Source organism: Pectinophora gossypiella, chromosome 20 (assembly GCF_024362695.1).
Source record: "Pectinophora gossypiella chromosome 20, ilPecGoss1.1, whole genome shotgun sequence".
NCBI classification, from domain to species: domain Eukaryota; kingdom Metazoa; phylum Arthropoda; class Insecta; order Lepidoptera; family Gelechiidae; genus Pectinophora; species Pectinophora gossypiella.
In genome coordinates this window covers 9,821,893-9,835,900 of record NC_065423.1, presented here as the reverse complement: position 1 = coordinate 9,835,900, position 14,008 = coordinate 9,821,893, and the positions used below count along the sequence as shown (strand labels likewise).

General features: G+C 38.5%; 1 protein-coding gene across 1 annotated transcript; it reads right to left on the bottom strand.

The window, feature by feature from the left end:
* Nucleotides 1–3,645: 3,645 nt before the first annotated feature.
* Nucleotides 3,646–13,864, bottom strand: LOC126376253 (TBC1 domain family member 22B). Its single transcript, XM_050023552.1, has 4 exons — nt 13,221–13,864; nt 11,138–11,350; nt 7,856–8,122; nt 3,646–5,216 (listed from the first exon to the last, which is right to left on the bottom strand). The coding sequence occupies exons 1-4, from the start codon at nt 13,779–13,781 to the stop codon at nt 4,809–4,811; spliced, it is 1,449 nt and encodes a 482-aa protein (XP_049879509.1). The 5' UTR covers nt 13,782–13,864; the 3' UTR covers nt 3,646–4,808.
* Nucleotides 13,865–14,008: the final 144 nt, after the last annotated feature.

Sequence of the window (14,008 nt, the reverse complement as noted above, 5' to 3'; positions counted from 1 at the left end):
AAAAAAAGCACTCGTACCAACCCTGCTAACTACCGCCCCATCTCGGTACAACCGCCGCTAATCCTGAACAACCGCCTCCTGGCGTACCTTGAAGCCAACAATTTACTTAGAGATAGGTCAACTGATGTTCTTCTTGTGTATGCTACACGCTTATGGAGTGAGGCAATCTAGAATCAAGGCGAGGATCTTGCTATGTCCCTTGATATATTCAGGATCCCTTCTAGGCTATGTAATTGGATAGATAGGGATAGATTGATTCGGGTAGTAGTTGATGGGTGCTTGTCTGATCTACATGCTATTAATGCCGGCCTCCCTCAGGGATCTGTTCTCTCCGCCACGTTTTTCCTATCAATGATCTGCTGATTATGCCCGGTATCTTTAGGCATGCAGACGATAGCACAGTGACAAAGAGATACATGTCCAATGCACGCGTAAGCACCAGAGATGATAGTGCTCTCAGAGAGGATCTTGTGAATCGTGTGTGACCCAATACACATTAGGTCACATACCGAAAATGGAATTTTCGGGAATGTGGGTGTTTCCTCACGATGTTTTTCTTCACCGCTGAGCATGTGACAATCATTTCTGATCTAAACATGAATTACCTTACCACCCACCCATTAGCTACCACGGCTCCACATATTGACAACAACTAAATGCATTTTTTATTGCTCGATGAAAGAAACGAACAACAATCTATTACTATTAGTAAATAGTATTAAACTATTTTTTATTTAGCAAGTATTGAACTATTTATCTAAGAATGTATAAATCGATCTCCACCAACCCGCAGTGGAGCAGCGTGATGGAGTATGCTCCATACCCTCCTCTCCCCCGGTTAATTGAGAGTAGGCCTGTGCCCAGCAGTGGGACGTATATAGGCTATTTATGTATAAATCGAACTTCACTTTGTACGGAACCCTAGCTAAGCAGCACAATTTTTCTTGACTGTATCATTTCCGTGGGTTACTTTCATTTCAGTGGACTCATTATCATTTCAGTGTACATTTATATCATTTCGGTGTATATTTATATCATTTCAGTGGGTACTTATCATTTCAGTGGACTCATAAAAATTCAATTTTAAATATCTCAGTAAGTTTCGATCGTATTTGATGCCCACTCACGCACATAATTCAAAATAGGTTAAAGTTTTATTTGTCGTCAAATATGTGAAGAAAAGTATTAAAATAAAAAATCTCACCGAAATGATAAAAAAATGAGACTTGTTGAAATTCACCCATCACATTAATTTTATTGACAAATTGAACTGTAAGTAAGTCTCACTAAATGTCAAATATGTTAGTGCGACAGAGTCCTAAAGTGGGTACATTATATTACAAATGACTGTACTTTATGGTATGTAATAATAAATTAAAATCACAGGCTAACATTACAGGCTGATCACCTGATTGTCCGAAAGAAAAATGATCCGTGCTTCGGAAGGCACGTTAAGCCGTTGGTCCCGGTTACTACTTACTTACTGATGTGAGTTAGTAGTCGTGACATGAGCCACGTCAGGGGCCTTTGGCGGCTCAATAGTAACCCTGACACCAGAGTTGATGGGGTTGGTAACCCACACAATAGAAGAATCTAAATAGCAAATTCGAGATCCCACGGGATTGGAAATATTAATCCCGCGAGATCGTCCCGAAAATTTCGGAATCTCATCTAGTTCATAAAAAAAATGTAAAGTTAGGATGGTTGAAAACGATGAAAACTGCTTGTTTATGATAGTGAGGTTAATTACCACAATTTACTTTGAGAGAAAACAATTACCTTTATTCTTCAATATTACTTAAGTACTAATAACTAAGTATTATGCATAGACACACAACAGAATGTTCATAATTTCTCATGTTAAGTAAATAAAGTTATACTTGTTTTAGTATTTACTTACTTAATAGAGTGGCACTCCCTGTAACACTATGAAGCAGATCAGATATAGATACATTGTTTTAGGTTTACGCGGTTATTATCATAATTAAAACACACAATAACGGGTTCTTCAGGAAAACGGAACGGAACGGGATTGGGAGTCTCATATCTCTTATTTAAACGCGGTAAGAACCCGTTATTATGTGTTTTAATTCAGATATAGATAGTTAGGTAGGTATATTCCTATATGTATTTCATAATACACATCATGTAAGTATCCTGAATACGGTCAACTATTTATTTATAGACAATTCCCTACAATCACATCAGGAAAACCACATTTTAATTTTTTCGGTTTACTTACGAAGAATTTTGTGGTCCTACTAAGTAGGTAACTCTAAATAACTGAAATAAATATTTAAGGTAGGTACTTTTTTCATAAACATATTTACGCGTTTAATCACGCTATTATTAACAGGCGTTGAGTAAGAAAAACAGCAAGTTAAAAAAAAAATTTAGTGAATAAGAAAAAATAAATTGGCGCCGTGGTAGGCCAGTTGGAAAAACGCTTGACTCTCATTGTAAGATCGCAGGTTCGATTCCAGCACGGGCCAACAAAACATTATCACGTGCTCAGCGATGAAGAAAAACATCCTGAGCTAACCTGTATTGGGCTTGCTCAGATACCTCTTTGGTCAGACAGGCAGTCGCTTCTGTACCCAAATTCAATTACATTTGCGCGCTACACTGTCGTTGTATTGTGTACTAATTCATCTACCGGTTGTCTGGATGAGATCGCTCTTAACGATAAGACCTTCCCCTACGTTAGAATAAGTTTTTTTTTATATAAAAGCTCTCATGCATGTACGTACTTATGCGGTACTTAGGTACCTACATGAAAACGAAAAGCTTTGTTATCTTTTTGGTCTTTTATTTACTATAGGTAAAATTCGTTATATCTTGAGATTCCATTAACTACCACTACCACAGTATTATCGAAAACTAGTCTTTCATCCAACCCCAAATAATTATCTAATAAAATCCTGTTCAATTGTGTGGAAGTTTGTGTTAAGAAAAGCAATGAAAAAGCAAAGTCCACTTAAGGCTGCTATTTTTTTATAATACTGTTCTTATAAAACTGTTCAATTTCGATATAATGAGCCAATTTTAACATTTTGAATACAGCTACAGCACTTTGTGCAGCGGAATTCTGAAAAAGGCCGACGTAAAGAAAAAGGCTGTTATCGAAAGTTTAATTTGATAAAGTTCCTGAAGCGTGTGTCTACCTACGCAAATTACAAATGTTTTGATACCAGATACTACTTAAACCTCTATCACTAACCTTACAGTTCCATGTTAAGCTGTCTTCCCCGTCACACAGCACATTTAGTATTTTCGATTCTTTTCAGTAATAATCAGCAAACTATGAGACTTGATTCATATTTAGAGGGCAATTTTCTTCTTCCTCGACCATGAAAATGGTTACTTCCAGACTGGAGGTCACAGGGCTACTGCCGGTACTAGGTCAAGGCCACGTCGGAGTCTACTGCGCAGGTCCAGGGTCAAAGTCGCCGCCTCACCGGCCAATTTTGTGTAAAAGCGCCAGATATTTTGTGGAGAGCAACGAATTTTCTCACATCAGCGATGTTACGCTGCGCTTGCTATTTTTAAGTTGTAGGCGTTTAGGGACGAAAATAATAGACGCTCGTCTAAATATTTCAATATAGAGATGGGTGATGGTAGAAATCATGAATAAAAATACAGATATAAGATATATTTTTATTGTGATATATGACCATACATACAAAAGTTTCCATATAGCACACAAATTTTACATTTTATGTACAATCGGCATGTGCGGTTTAAAATTTCATTTTTGTGTACCTATCTCTAGCTAATAATATACCTTTAGCAATGTATAATATGCTATAAATTTCCCTGCCCTATGATATGGGAGATTTGACAATAGTGGTTTCATTTTCCGCCACAAACAAAAAAATAAACTAGAATTTAACTATAATATATTATTAAGTAAAATAACATAGAAATAAAATTCAATAGTACATAAACGGAAGTCAAAACGTGGATAAATAATGGGACGTAATTATTTAGAATTTTCGCGTGTAGCTGCCTTCTTCGTAGTATTATTTTAGTGAGGGTTGAAGTATAAAGCTGTGAGTCCAATTAAGCGGTATAGATCGTTCACTAAATCAGCCAATCCGTCATTTGTTTATCTTTTTTTAATGGTAAACTATTATCTCTCCTCTGACTTCTAGGACAGTCTCCAAAAATATGTTCCTCCAATTCTGCTCAAGTGGACACTCAGCTTAAGGGCGAACGCGACAATCACATACGGTCACGAGTACTAATATGTATACACTTTGCAACCATGTCACATTAAATTTTTTGACAATTTAAACCGTTCCCTCATTAAATGTCAAATATGATAGTGCGACAGGGTTCTAAAGTGTGTACATGATATTGCTCATGACTGTACCTATTAGTTGTTTGAATATCCTATGCTAATGTATCATATGTATTATCAATTATTGTATATTTGTAGTATCTTTAACACGATGGCAACATAATAAAGCCTTAACATTGACAACGCTATAGTGATTATTGAATTAAATTAAGATAGGGTTAGATAATGGATCAAATCACTGATAGCCAAAACTGATACAACGTAAAACCGAACACAATGCAGAATTGCCGGCGTATTTTTGAAAATCGAACATCTTCGTTTACCGCCATTTTTTTTCCACTATAATCATAACAAACTCCATTTAACATTCTCAAGGCATCGTAACAATAACTTAAATTAGGCCGTTTCACTTCGTTAGCAGAATCCTTTGCGTAGCGGAGACATTACCCTGCCAAATCCAGTCGTGACGATTTGTAAAGGAGCCATATCAGGGGGACAACCCATGTCATCTGTCCGACTTGCCTGCGTTGTGCAGATGGTTAGGGGCGTCGGCGAAGGCGAATTTGAGCCTGTACGCTTCGGCGACTAACATGCTAATGTTTGAGTCTGTCCAATTCTGTGTGGGGACGTTTTGTAGTAATATCATGAGTCCTTGGAAGTCTCTTTCCAGCATGAGCCTCTCCCTCCAGTGTAGGAGGAAGGCGGCGCAGACGTACAGTTGGAATATGGCGAACCCGTCCGATTCGGCGAGGTAGGTGTCCCAGAGGCGGATGGTGCAGGGCAGGGGGATCTCCCGCGTCAGCAGGTTGTTCATCCATCGGAAGGAGAACTGCAGGTAGTCGACGCCGTGGCTCTGCAGGTGCTCGTGGAGAGGCAGGTCTATGCGGCGGATCAGCTCTTTCAATTGGTTTACCTGTAAGGAAATATGAGTGCTTCAGATCGATAGATATTTTATTGAGCACAATGGACATCAGATCATGCAGCTATTTCTTCTAGGCAACCACACACGTCGTCATCTCCCTAGCATTATCCCGCGTCACAGGGTCCGCTTGCCTAACCTGATGATTTAACAGGTCCAGTTTTTTACAGAAGCGACTGCCTGTCTGACATTCCAACCCGCGAAGGGATAACCAGCCCAATACAGGTTATGTCACCTCCGAAAATGCTTTTCTTTTCCTGGGAATGTAAGTTTCCTCACGATGGTTTCCTTCGCCGAGCACGTGATAGTCATTTATGATCCAACCATGAATTCGAAAACCAATTCGACAGTCGCCATGGGGGGTCCAACCGGCCTCGATTACTTCTTTGTTACTAATACTAGATATAAATTTGTAATGTTACTAACAAATATGGATGTTTTTATAAGTCCGAAATTAACTTTTATTATTGGTTTAGGCCTGTGCTGGATTCGAACCTGCGACCTCAAAGTGAGAGGCAAGCATTCTACCAGCTGGACTACCACAGCTCCACACACATGAAATCATAAAATGTTCAGATTCCTAGGGCCCCGATTGCGGCAATTTCAATCGCCTCAGATGCTTTTGCCTTCCACCTGCGATTATATTCCAGTTGTAATCCAGCCGGTGTGTTATTGGTAATGTGATGAAGTCCAAACCCAATATGATTCAGGCGCGCCCCATCTTATATGGGACTGCAACAGCTGGCGAGGACTGGGTGTATATACTATACACTTCTGCCTACCCCTACGGAAATACAGTGAGGGTTTGTTTGCGATTTCACACAAAATCGCTCGCTTTGGCCCCCTAACAGAGAATAAAGAAAAACCTACATGTGATAAATTGAATAGAAATTTTTAATTATAAAAGGACGCCTCACACAAAAACAAGACAATAACATTACTTAATTTTTTTGCAAAACAATTACAAAAACCATAGAGGATGTTCATTAGAATGTTCTTAAGGTGGTGGTGGACGTTCTGAGATAACGAACACATAGAACGGACACTCGAATCGACTTTATGAGTTTGAATACTTCCCTTAATAGTTAATGCTATTTGAGGAAAACCTACAAACCGTCAAAAAAAAAAAACGCAATACATACATAAGCAACAAATATTTATGTTTGTTATGTTATTCCTAGAGTAGTCTATTTCAAAGCCGTACTAGGACTCCTGTCCTGCACCTCTGAATATACTACTCTAGGCGCCATCCAAATCGCGTCAGACAGAGTACTGCGGGGCGGAAGCCAAGAGGGAAACCGCTGCCCTATTTTTCCCTAAAAAAGTAGCATGGAGAATGCTACACCGACAAGAGCATGGCTCTTAAATTAGTGATAATGTTATTCCTATACCCTCGTGTAAGTACATTCAAGCAATAGGGAAAAAATACCAAAATATTGTAATCAAATGGACAGAAGCAAGTCACGCCTATATTTACCTTATAATGTTGTTATTTCCCATTTGTGGTTAGCATTTAATGAGATTTGTTTTAACTAACACCGTAATTTAACGGTAAATATTATAAGTACTATTGTACGGGAACATAATAGGTTTTTCAATGATTTTTGTTTAAACTCGCAAAGAGAAAATTAAATCGATAAAATTCGTCAGCTTAATGACGATACATAGATCGAAAGAATTGACAGGAGGAAGACCCGGTGGTGTAATGGTTAACACGCTCGTCTCTGCTTGACAAGAGCTGCGGGTTCAAGGCCCGTTCGAGGCAGATTTTTTTTCGAATTTTCTCTTTGTGAGTTTTGTGAGCACGGTAGAGTGCTATAAAACAAAAAAATCAATTCTAATGTTGTACTTCAGTCCAAGTCCATCTATTTCTCTCATTCAGTGCTTATCGCTATCGTCCCTCTACGGTCGAATAATTATTTCAAATATTATCCTCTCAGACGACGCCCTGAGCCGAGGTTCGCGCCCACTGGACACCGTTAGGCCTGTTGTCTTAAATTTTGTACCGAGTGAGAGCTAGAGAATGCAATCCCCGGGCGAGATCTCGTGTCATTCTCCGGGATCAATCCCGAACCATAATATGACGAGATCCCATTCGAGAATGACGGGATTGGGCGAATCTCCTTGTTATACTTTTTGTTTTGATTATGCTATTTCCAAAGAAAACTTAATTATTTAATTAGTAATATTTATGAACAAAAGTTTTTGTTTTCTTTAAAAAAAATATTTTGTTATAATTAACCTCGCTATCACAAAGAGACAGTTTTCATCGTTTTCAGCCATTTACTTTTCATTTTTTTATGAACTAGACGAGATCTCGAAAATTTGGGGATTTTGCGGGATTGATATTTCCAATCTCGCGGGATCTCGAGTCGGGATTGCATTTAGTGAGGGCCTAAATCTACAATAAGTCACGACGAAAAAAAAAGGAATTAATGAATATACTTTAAGACTTTGATAAGAGTGGAAGAGGCATGGATAAGCATCCTCGGCAGTTTGGAGTACTCTTGATCTCATCATTTCTCTAGCGTTATCCAGTTTTCACAGGGTCCGCTAACCAAAGCTGCAGATTTGACAGGTCCTGGTTTCAAAGCACTCTTGGCCTGGCCCCAATAAAATAGACAAATACTCACCTTATACTGAATCCCAAGCTGCGCAAATATGTAATTATCCTGTATGCTGTCGAGAAACTTGGACAAACACCAGAAGGAGTCTGCCTCAATCACATTCCTCTGTTCCTCGGAGAGTTTGTCGAGGGGGAAGTTGTCCAGCTCTTCGCCCGGGGCGGCTTCTTGCAGGAAGACCATGAAGAAGGGTGTGACCAGGTCGTTGATGCCCTGGACGTAGCCTGACGCGGGGTGACGGATTGCCCAGATGTACAAGATTCTTTCGAACATCACCTGTGAAGGCAACGCTGATTAGTTCATCATACAATACTTCTATCGTATGGGTTGTAAGGTGGATTACCAACCTCATAAACCCTGGCTTCGGGGTTATTAATGATCCGCCTAGTGTGCGTTACCCCAACAAGAAAGTATCTCCTAGAGTTATATGAGTAGAACGTATAGTTGGTGCCTTATCTGCTGTAAATGTGCCCCCACATAAAAAATGTGTGCCCCCTGTCGTTTCGAAAAAAAATCGAAAAAACGATTCTTGCTGGGGTAACGTTTTTCTAGCAGGAAAATTCTAAACGAATGATCGGAGAGAGAAAAACTGTGCATGGCCAGATAGCTTATATGTGTGCCAAAATGTGCCCCCAAAAATAAAATCTGTGCCCCTTCAGATTTTCGAGATATTGCATTTCCTGCTGGAGTAACGTTTTGATGAATAGTATATCTCTAAAACCATTGCATGTGCCCCTGTAGAATAAACATACGCGAGTAGCTCTTAATGTGTGCCCCTTTGTGCCCCAATTAGATTTTAGAAAATATTTATAGTTTTCAAGTTATCGCGGTTTTATGAAAACCCGAAAAAACATCGCAGCGCCTAAATGAGACAAGGCATAACTTCGCTGAAAACTGTATTCGGTCTTTCTTGACGCTAATAATAACCATACAAAGTTTCAAAAATGTTCATGCATGCGTTTTTGAATAATCTTGCTAAAAGTAAAAACGATGGTGTCATAACTTTGACGGCAAAATACAAGGAACTGGCACAATCCCAGATGTGTAGGTGTAAACCAAAATCTTGTGCCTTTAGTCAAAAATATATGGTGAAAATATTGAGCTTCAAATGTTACGCATTAAGTAAATATAAACAAAAAACCAAAATATGTAAACAACGGCTGGTTATCCGACCAAATCTGAATGACTACTAAAAAGCGACGGATTCATACTTAACGAGGACCTTCTTTATTGGACGTATTATACCTAAGCTGTTGTCCTTACAGTCGCGTTCAAAAGTTTTGTGGGCTAATTAAAAAATATATTAAATGCACCTTGTGATTATATAAATGAAACAGCTTGTTGATGTGGAAATTATTATTTACATTAGTATAAAAATACAGGTATGTCACAAAACAGTTTGGTCACGATTTTGAGCATGTTAGTCACATGTACATTTTATTTGAAAATGGCTCTTATAAATGTACTTAATCATGTGTAAGGTCATAGAAACAGCTATTAAAATATAATCCAATAACAACTTTATTTTATTAGTTATTACTTTTCTACTTCAGTGTACTCAGCACAACACGTGTGAACCGGTTAGTGAGTAAAGTAAAGAAGGTCATCGATATGTATGAATCCGTCGCTTTTTAGTAGTCATTCAGATTTGGTCGGATAACCAGCCGTTGTTTACATATTTTGGTTTTTTGTTTATATTTACTTAATGCGTAACATTTGAAGCTCAATATTTTCACCATATATTTTTGACTAAAGGCACAAGATTTTGGTTTACACCTACACATCTGGGATTGTGCCAGTTCCTTGTATTTTGCCGTCAAAGTTATGACACCATCGTTTTTACTTTTAGCAAGATTATTCAAAAACGCATGCATGAACATTTTTGAAACTTTGTATGGTTATTATTAGCGTCAAGAAAGACCGAATACAGTTTTCAGCGAAGTTATGCCTTGTCTCATTTAGGCGCTGCGATGTTTTTTCGGGTTTTCATAAAACCGCGATAACTTGAAAACTATAAATATTTTCTAAAATCTAATTGGGGCACAAAGGGGCACACATTAAGAGCTACTCGCGTATGTTTATTCTACAGGGGCACATGCAATGGTTTTAGAGATATACTATTCATCAAAACATTACTCCAGCAGGAAATGCAATATCTCGAAAATCTTAAGGGGCACAGATTTTATTTTTGGGGGCACATTTTGGCACACATATAAGCTATCTGGCCATGCACAGTTTTTCTCTCTCCGATCATTCGTTTAGAATTTTCCTGCTAGAAAAACGTTACCCCAGCAAGAATCGTTTTTTCGATTTTTTTTCGAAACGACAGGGGGCACACATTTTTTATGTGGGGGCACATTTACAGCAGATAAGGCACCAACTATACGTTCTACTCATATAACTCTAGGAGATACTTTCTTGTTGGGGTAACGCACACATCCGCCTAAGGCCCCTGGCATGAGTCACATCACGATTACTCTTACATTACTAAAATAATAAATGCTTCTTTAAGTATGGTTATAAACAACATTTTTAAACATACATACATACATAAACTCACGCCTATTTCCCACCAGGGTAAGAGAATACTATAGAATTCCATTTGCTTCGATCCTGACACACTTCTCTTGCAAAACATTTAAAAAAAAATTAAATAAGTAAGTAAATTTATCGGCCGTAAATTAATCGAAAAAAATTGTATTTTAAGGGGTTGAAGGATGCCACTGTGAGGTCCCGCATCACAAGTATTTTGCTAGGGCCGCCACCGGTGCACACGACGCCGCCCGGCGTTTGCGCAGGCCCTAAATTAGCTTATAGGTAATAATGGCCCCGATTCCTGCGGACAACTCCTAATTTTACTTTAAGTTATACCTGTCATTTTCTTATCCACCGAAAAGGAAAGGGATGGATGATTGACATTATTTATTTTTATTTTAGTGCAATAAAGTGTATTTGTTTTGTATTGTATTGTCAACTCTTAATTTTAGGAAGAATGAGTAAATGAATGAATAACCTGGGCGAATTAAAAATGTATGCAAACCTTTTGACGTGTGCTATCAACATTATTGTCGGGTTATTGGCCAATGTAAAATTTTTAGACGGTTGTTTTAGATTTGTGCTTAAAATTGATGTGTGTTCCATAAATTTTATGCTTGTCGATTACCCGTCCCTTTCCTTTTCGGCGGATAAGAAAATGACAGATATAACTTAAAATAAAATGAGATGGTAACAAACCTGAAATAGAAATACTTTATTTGCCCTTAACAAGGGTACATTAATAGATGGATGTACCTGAACAGTGATCTGCTGAAAGAGCGCGACAAGCGGGCTCATGCGCGGTATATCGATATGTATCTGCCTGTAGGTATCATCATCCCTCTCCGCGTCATAGTACTGGCGCACGAGGTGCTGGTAGTCGGCGCGCTTGCGCTGTAGCGTCTCTGCACGCCGCTCCGAGTTGGCGGGCAGGTAGCCGGCAAGCAAGCGCCAGGTTACAGCTCGAGCCTGGTGCGCAGAATAAGGAATAATACTACACATAAAACGGCCAGGGGCCTGTTTAATAAAACTTACAATTGTAAATTACAATGACAATTTGATGTACATTACGTCGCTAATATGAAACTGCAAAATATTCGTGATCACACACTCCGCAATGTACATCAAATTATCATTGTAAGTTTTATTAAACAGGCCCCTGGACAGGACATGGACAAGAGGACCTGGTGGTGTATTGGTTAACACACTCGTCCCGGTTTGACAAGAGGCGCGGGTTCAAGTCCCGTCCGAGACGTGGATTGATTGTATTTTAAACCAAGAAAAATAACAATAATATTTTTTTGTTATTTATATATATATATAAATATTGGAGTTTTATTTAATCTATTCATCCCATTATATGAAGCTATAAATTACAAAAAAACAACATGTCCACTATTTTTATGCTGGGTGACTGAATAACACTGTCTCTTAAGATACAGGTTCATCCTAGTTTAAGAGGCAGGGTAATAACCTTAAAGCTGAATTGTTAATTTTACACCATAAACCAATTCTGTTTACATCACTGAATGATTATTCTATGTAGCATTAAGTAAAAAGCTTGTGAACATGTATGTGTGTGAAATAAATAAACTTAAACTTAACTCACTTACCGGGAAATACCTATAAACAAGCATCCAAATCTAGTCAAATGTTTGTTTCCTGGTAGTGGTTGCCTGGAAGAAATTGCTCTAGAGCAATAAGGCCAACCGAGTTGTACTGCATCAGTGTGTTATGTCTGATTGTTAAAATTAAGTTCTGTGCAATAAAGTGTTTGATTTGATTTGAAATATAAAGTTGGAAGAGAAATTCCACATACCTAACCTTTTAATATGCGTACCTTTTATTATTTATTTAACAATAAATGGTATAATTTATAATGATTTTTTATTAATTTTCTTGTGATATGCTTCTATTTCTCTGTGTGTAATGTAATTGTGTAGTCTGTGTGTAATTTGTGTAACTTTTTATGGCCTGATATAAATGCTTTTTATTTTATTGATTTATTATAAGCAAGGACATGCACACCTAAGTTCCAATTAGGCATTGCAAACAAACTTTACCCCTCACTGTTTCTTATGTAACTATGTAAACATAGTCAAGATAAGAAACAATAAAGTACAGAAGCTAAACCAAGAAAGTACCTAGGTTAAGTTAACATATTTTGGTTTTAGGGTGGTATTAATAAACTAATCTCAGCTGAGACTGCCCTCAAGATCTTGCTCAAGTCCCTGTTTTTATTATATGAGAACTGTCACATTGACATGATCTTGAGGGCAGTCTCGAAGCTGAGATTAATTTATTAAAGTCAACAAAACATACAATAAACAACATGTCAACATAACTATGGCTTTAAGAGGTACTATTAAAAATTACATGAACATACACATACATAAACTCACGCCTATTTCCCACTGGGGTAAGCGGAGACTATGGAATACCATTTGCTTCGATCCTGACACTTCTTTTGGTTCCTCTACAAACATAAGTTACATGAAACTAAAATAATAATCCTAATTCAGCTTATAAATATTGGTAACTAAGCTAAGCTAAGCTAAGGATATAGTAATGTATGATTCTATCAGATTGGGTATTTTCATGTTATCATGCTATGATGGGATGCAGCAATTTGATCCTCCTGGTTATGTATCTATGACTACTTAAATCTTTAAGGTTACACATTACAAAGCATCAAATACACTTTTATAAAATCAGTGAATCAAGCTAAGTTGTACATCACTCAAGTCCCATACACTCAGTCAAGTGTGACCAATTAACAGTGGTTTGTACAAGTAATTAAGTCAGTGACTCATCACTGTGCTACTTGCAGTTAACTGACCTTTACAGGAATACCAGACCAGCTCAGCTGCTTCAGCTCGTTCAGGTCCACCACAGCGTTCTCATGCAGCTGCTGGAAGCGCTCCAGCTTGGACTCGCTGCTCTCCTCGCGCGAGCTCAGCGCTGACAGCCGCACCGGCCGCGGCCGCCCCGGGTACCGCATCGGCCCTGAGCTCGCCCCCGCCCCCACACTTCTCCTACTCTCATTCTTCTTCACACCACTCGTAGAATTCTCACTTTTCACATTCTCAGTCTCCACTTTGACGTCACTATTGTTTACGTTCTTACTACTATTCCTATGAGAATTGATCACGTTTAAAGCGGCAGTCTGCGATATGGCCCGTGATATCTTGGTGTCGGCGATCCCCGAGATGATGTCGTCGTCGCCGAGGTCCCAAGCGTCGTTCACCGACGCCTGGAACTGCTGGTACGATGAGCCAGACATAACCTCGCCGCCTCCGACTCGCTGACAAGGTCTGCCCGGAATCGCGCGCTGTGGTCTCCTCCAGAACGTGTCAGACAAGAAACCGTCCTTGTCATATTCGGTTTGGTGACTTTCCATAATCAAATGTAGCCAGAAACATTATAAATAACTTTGTTGAACAACAAAATACTACAGAGAAAATCTATCTTGTTGATATGACATATCACCTAACCATAGACATTTTTTTTTTCGAACACGGTAGGCAGGCAAAGAGCACAGAGTTGACATTTTGTAAACTTGTTTTTACAATATAAAAATGAAAAATCCAAAAAAATATGTATAGATCCGCTGAAAAGCCATAAAAT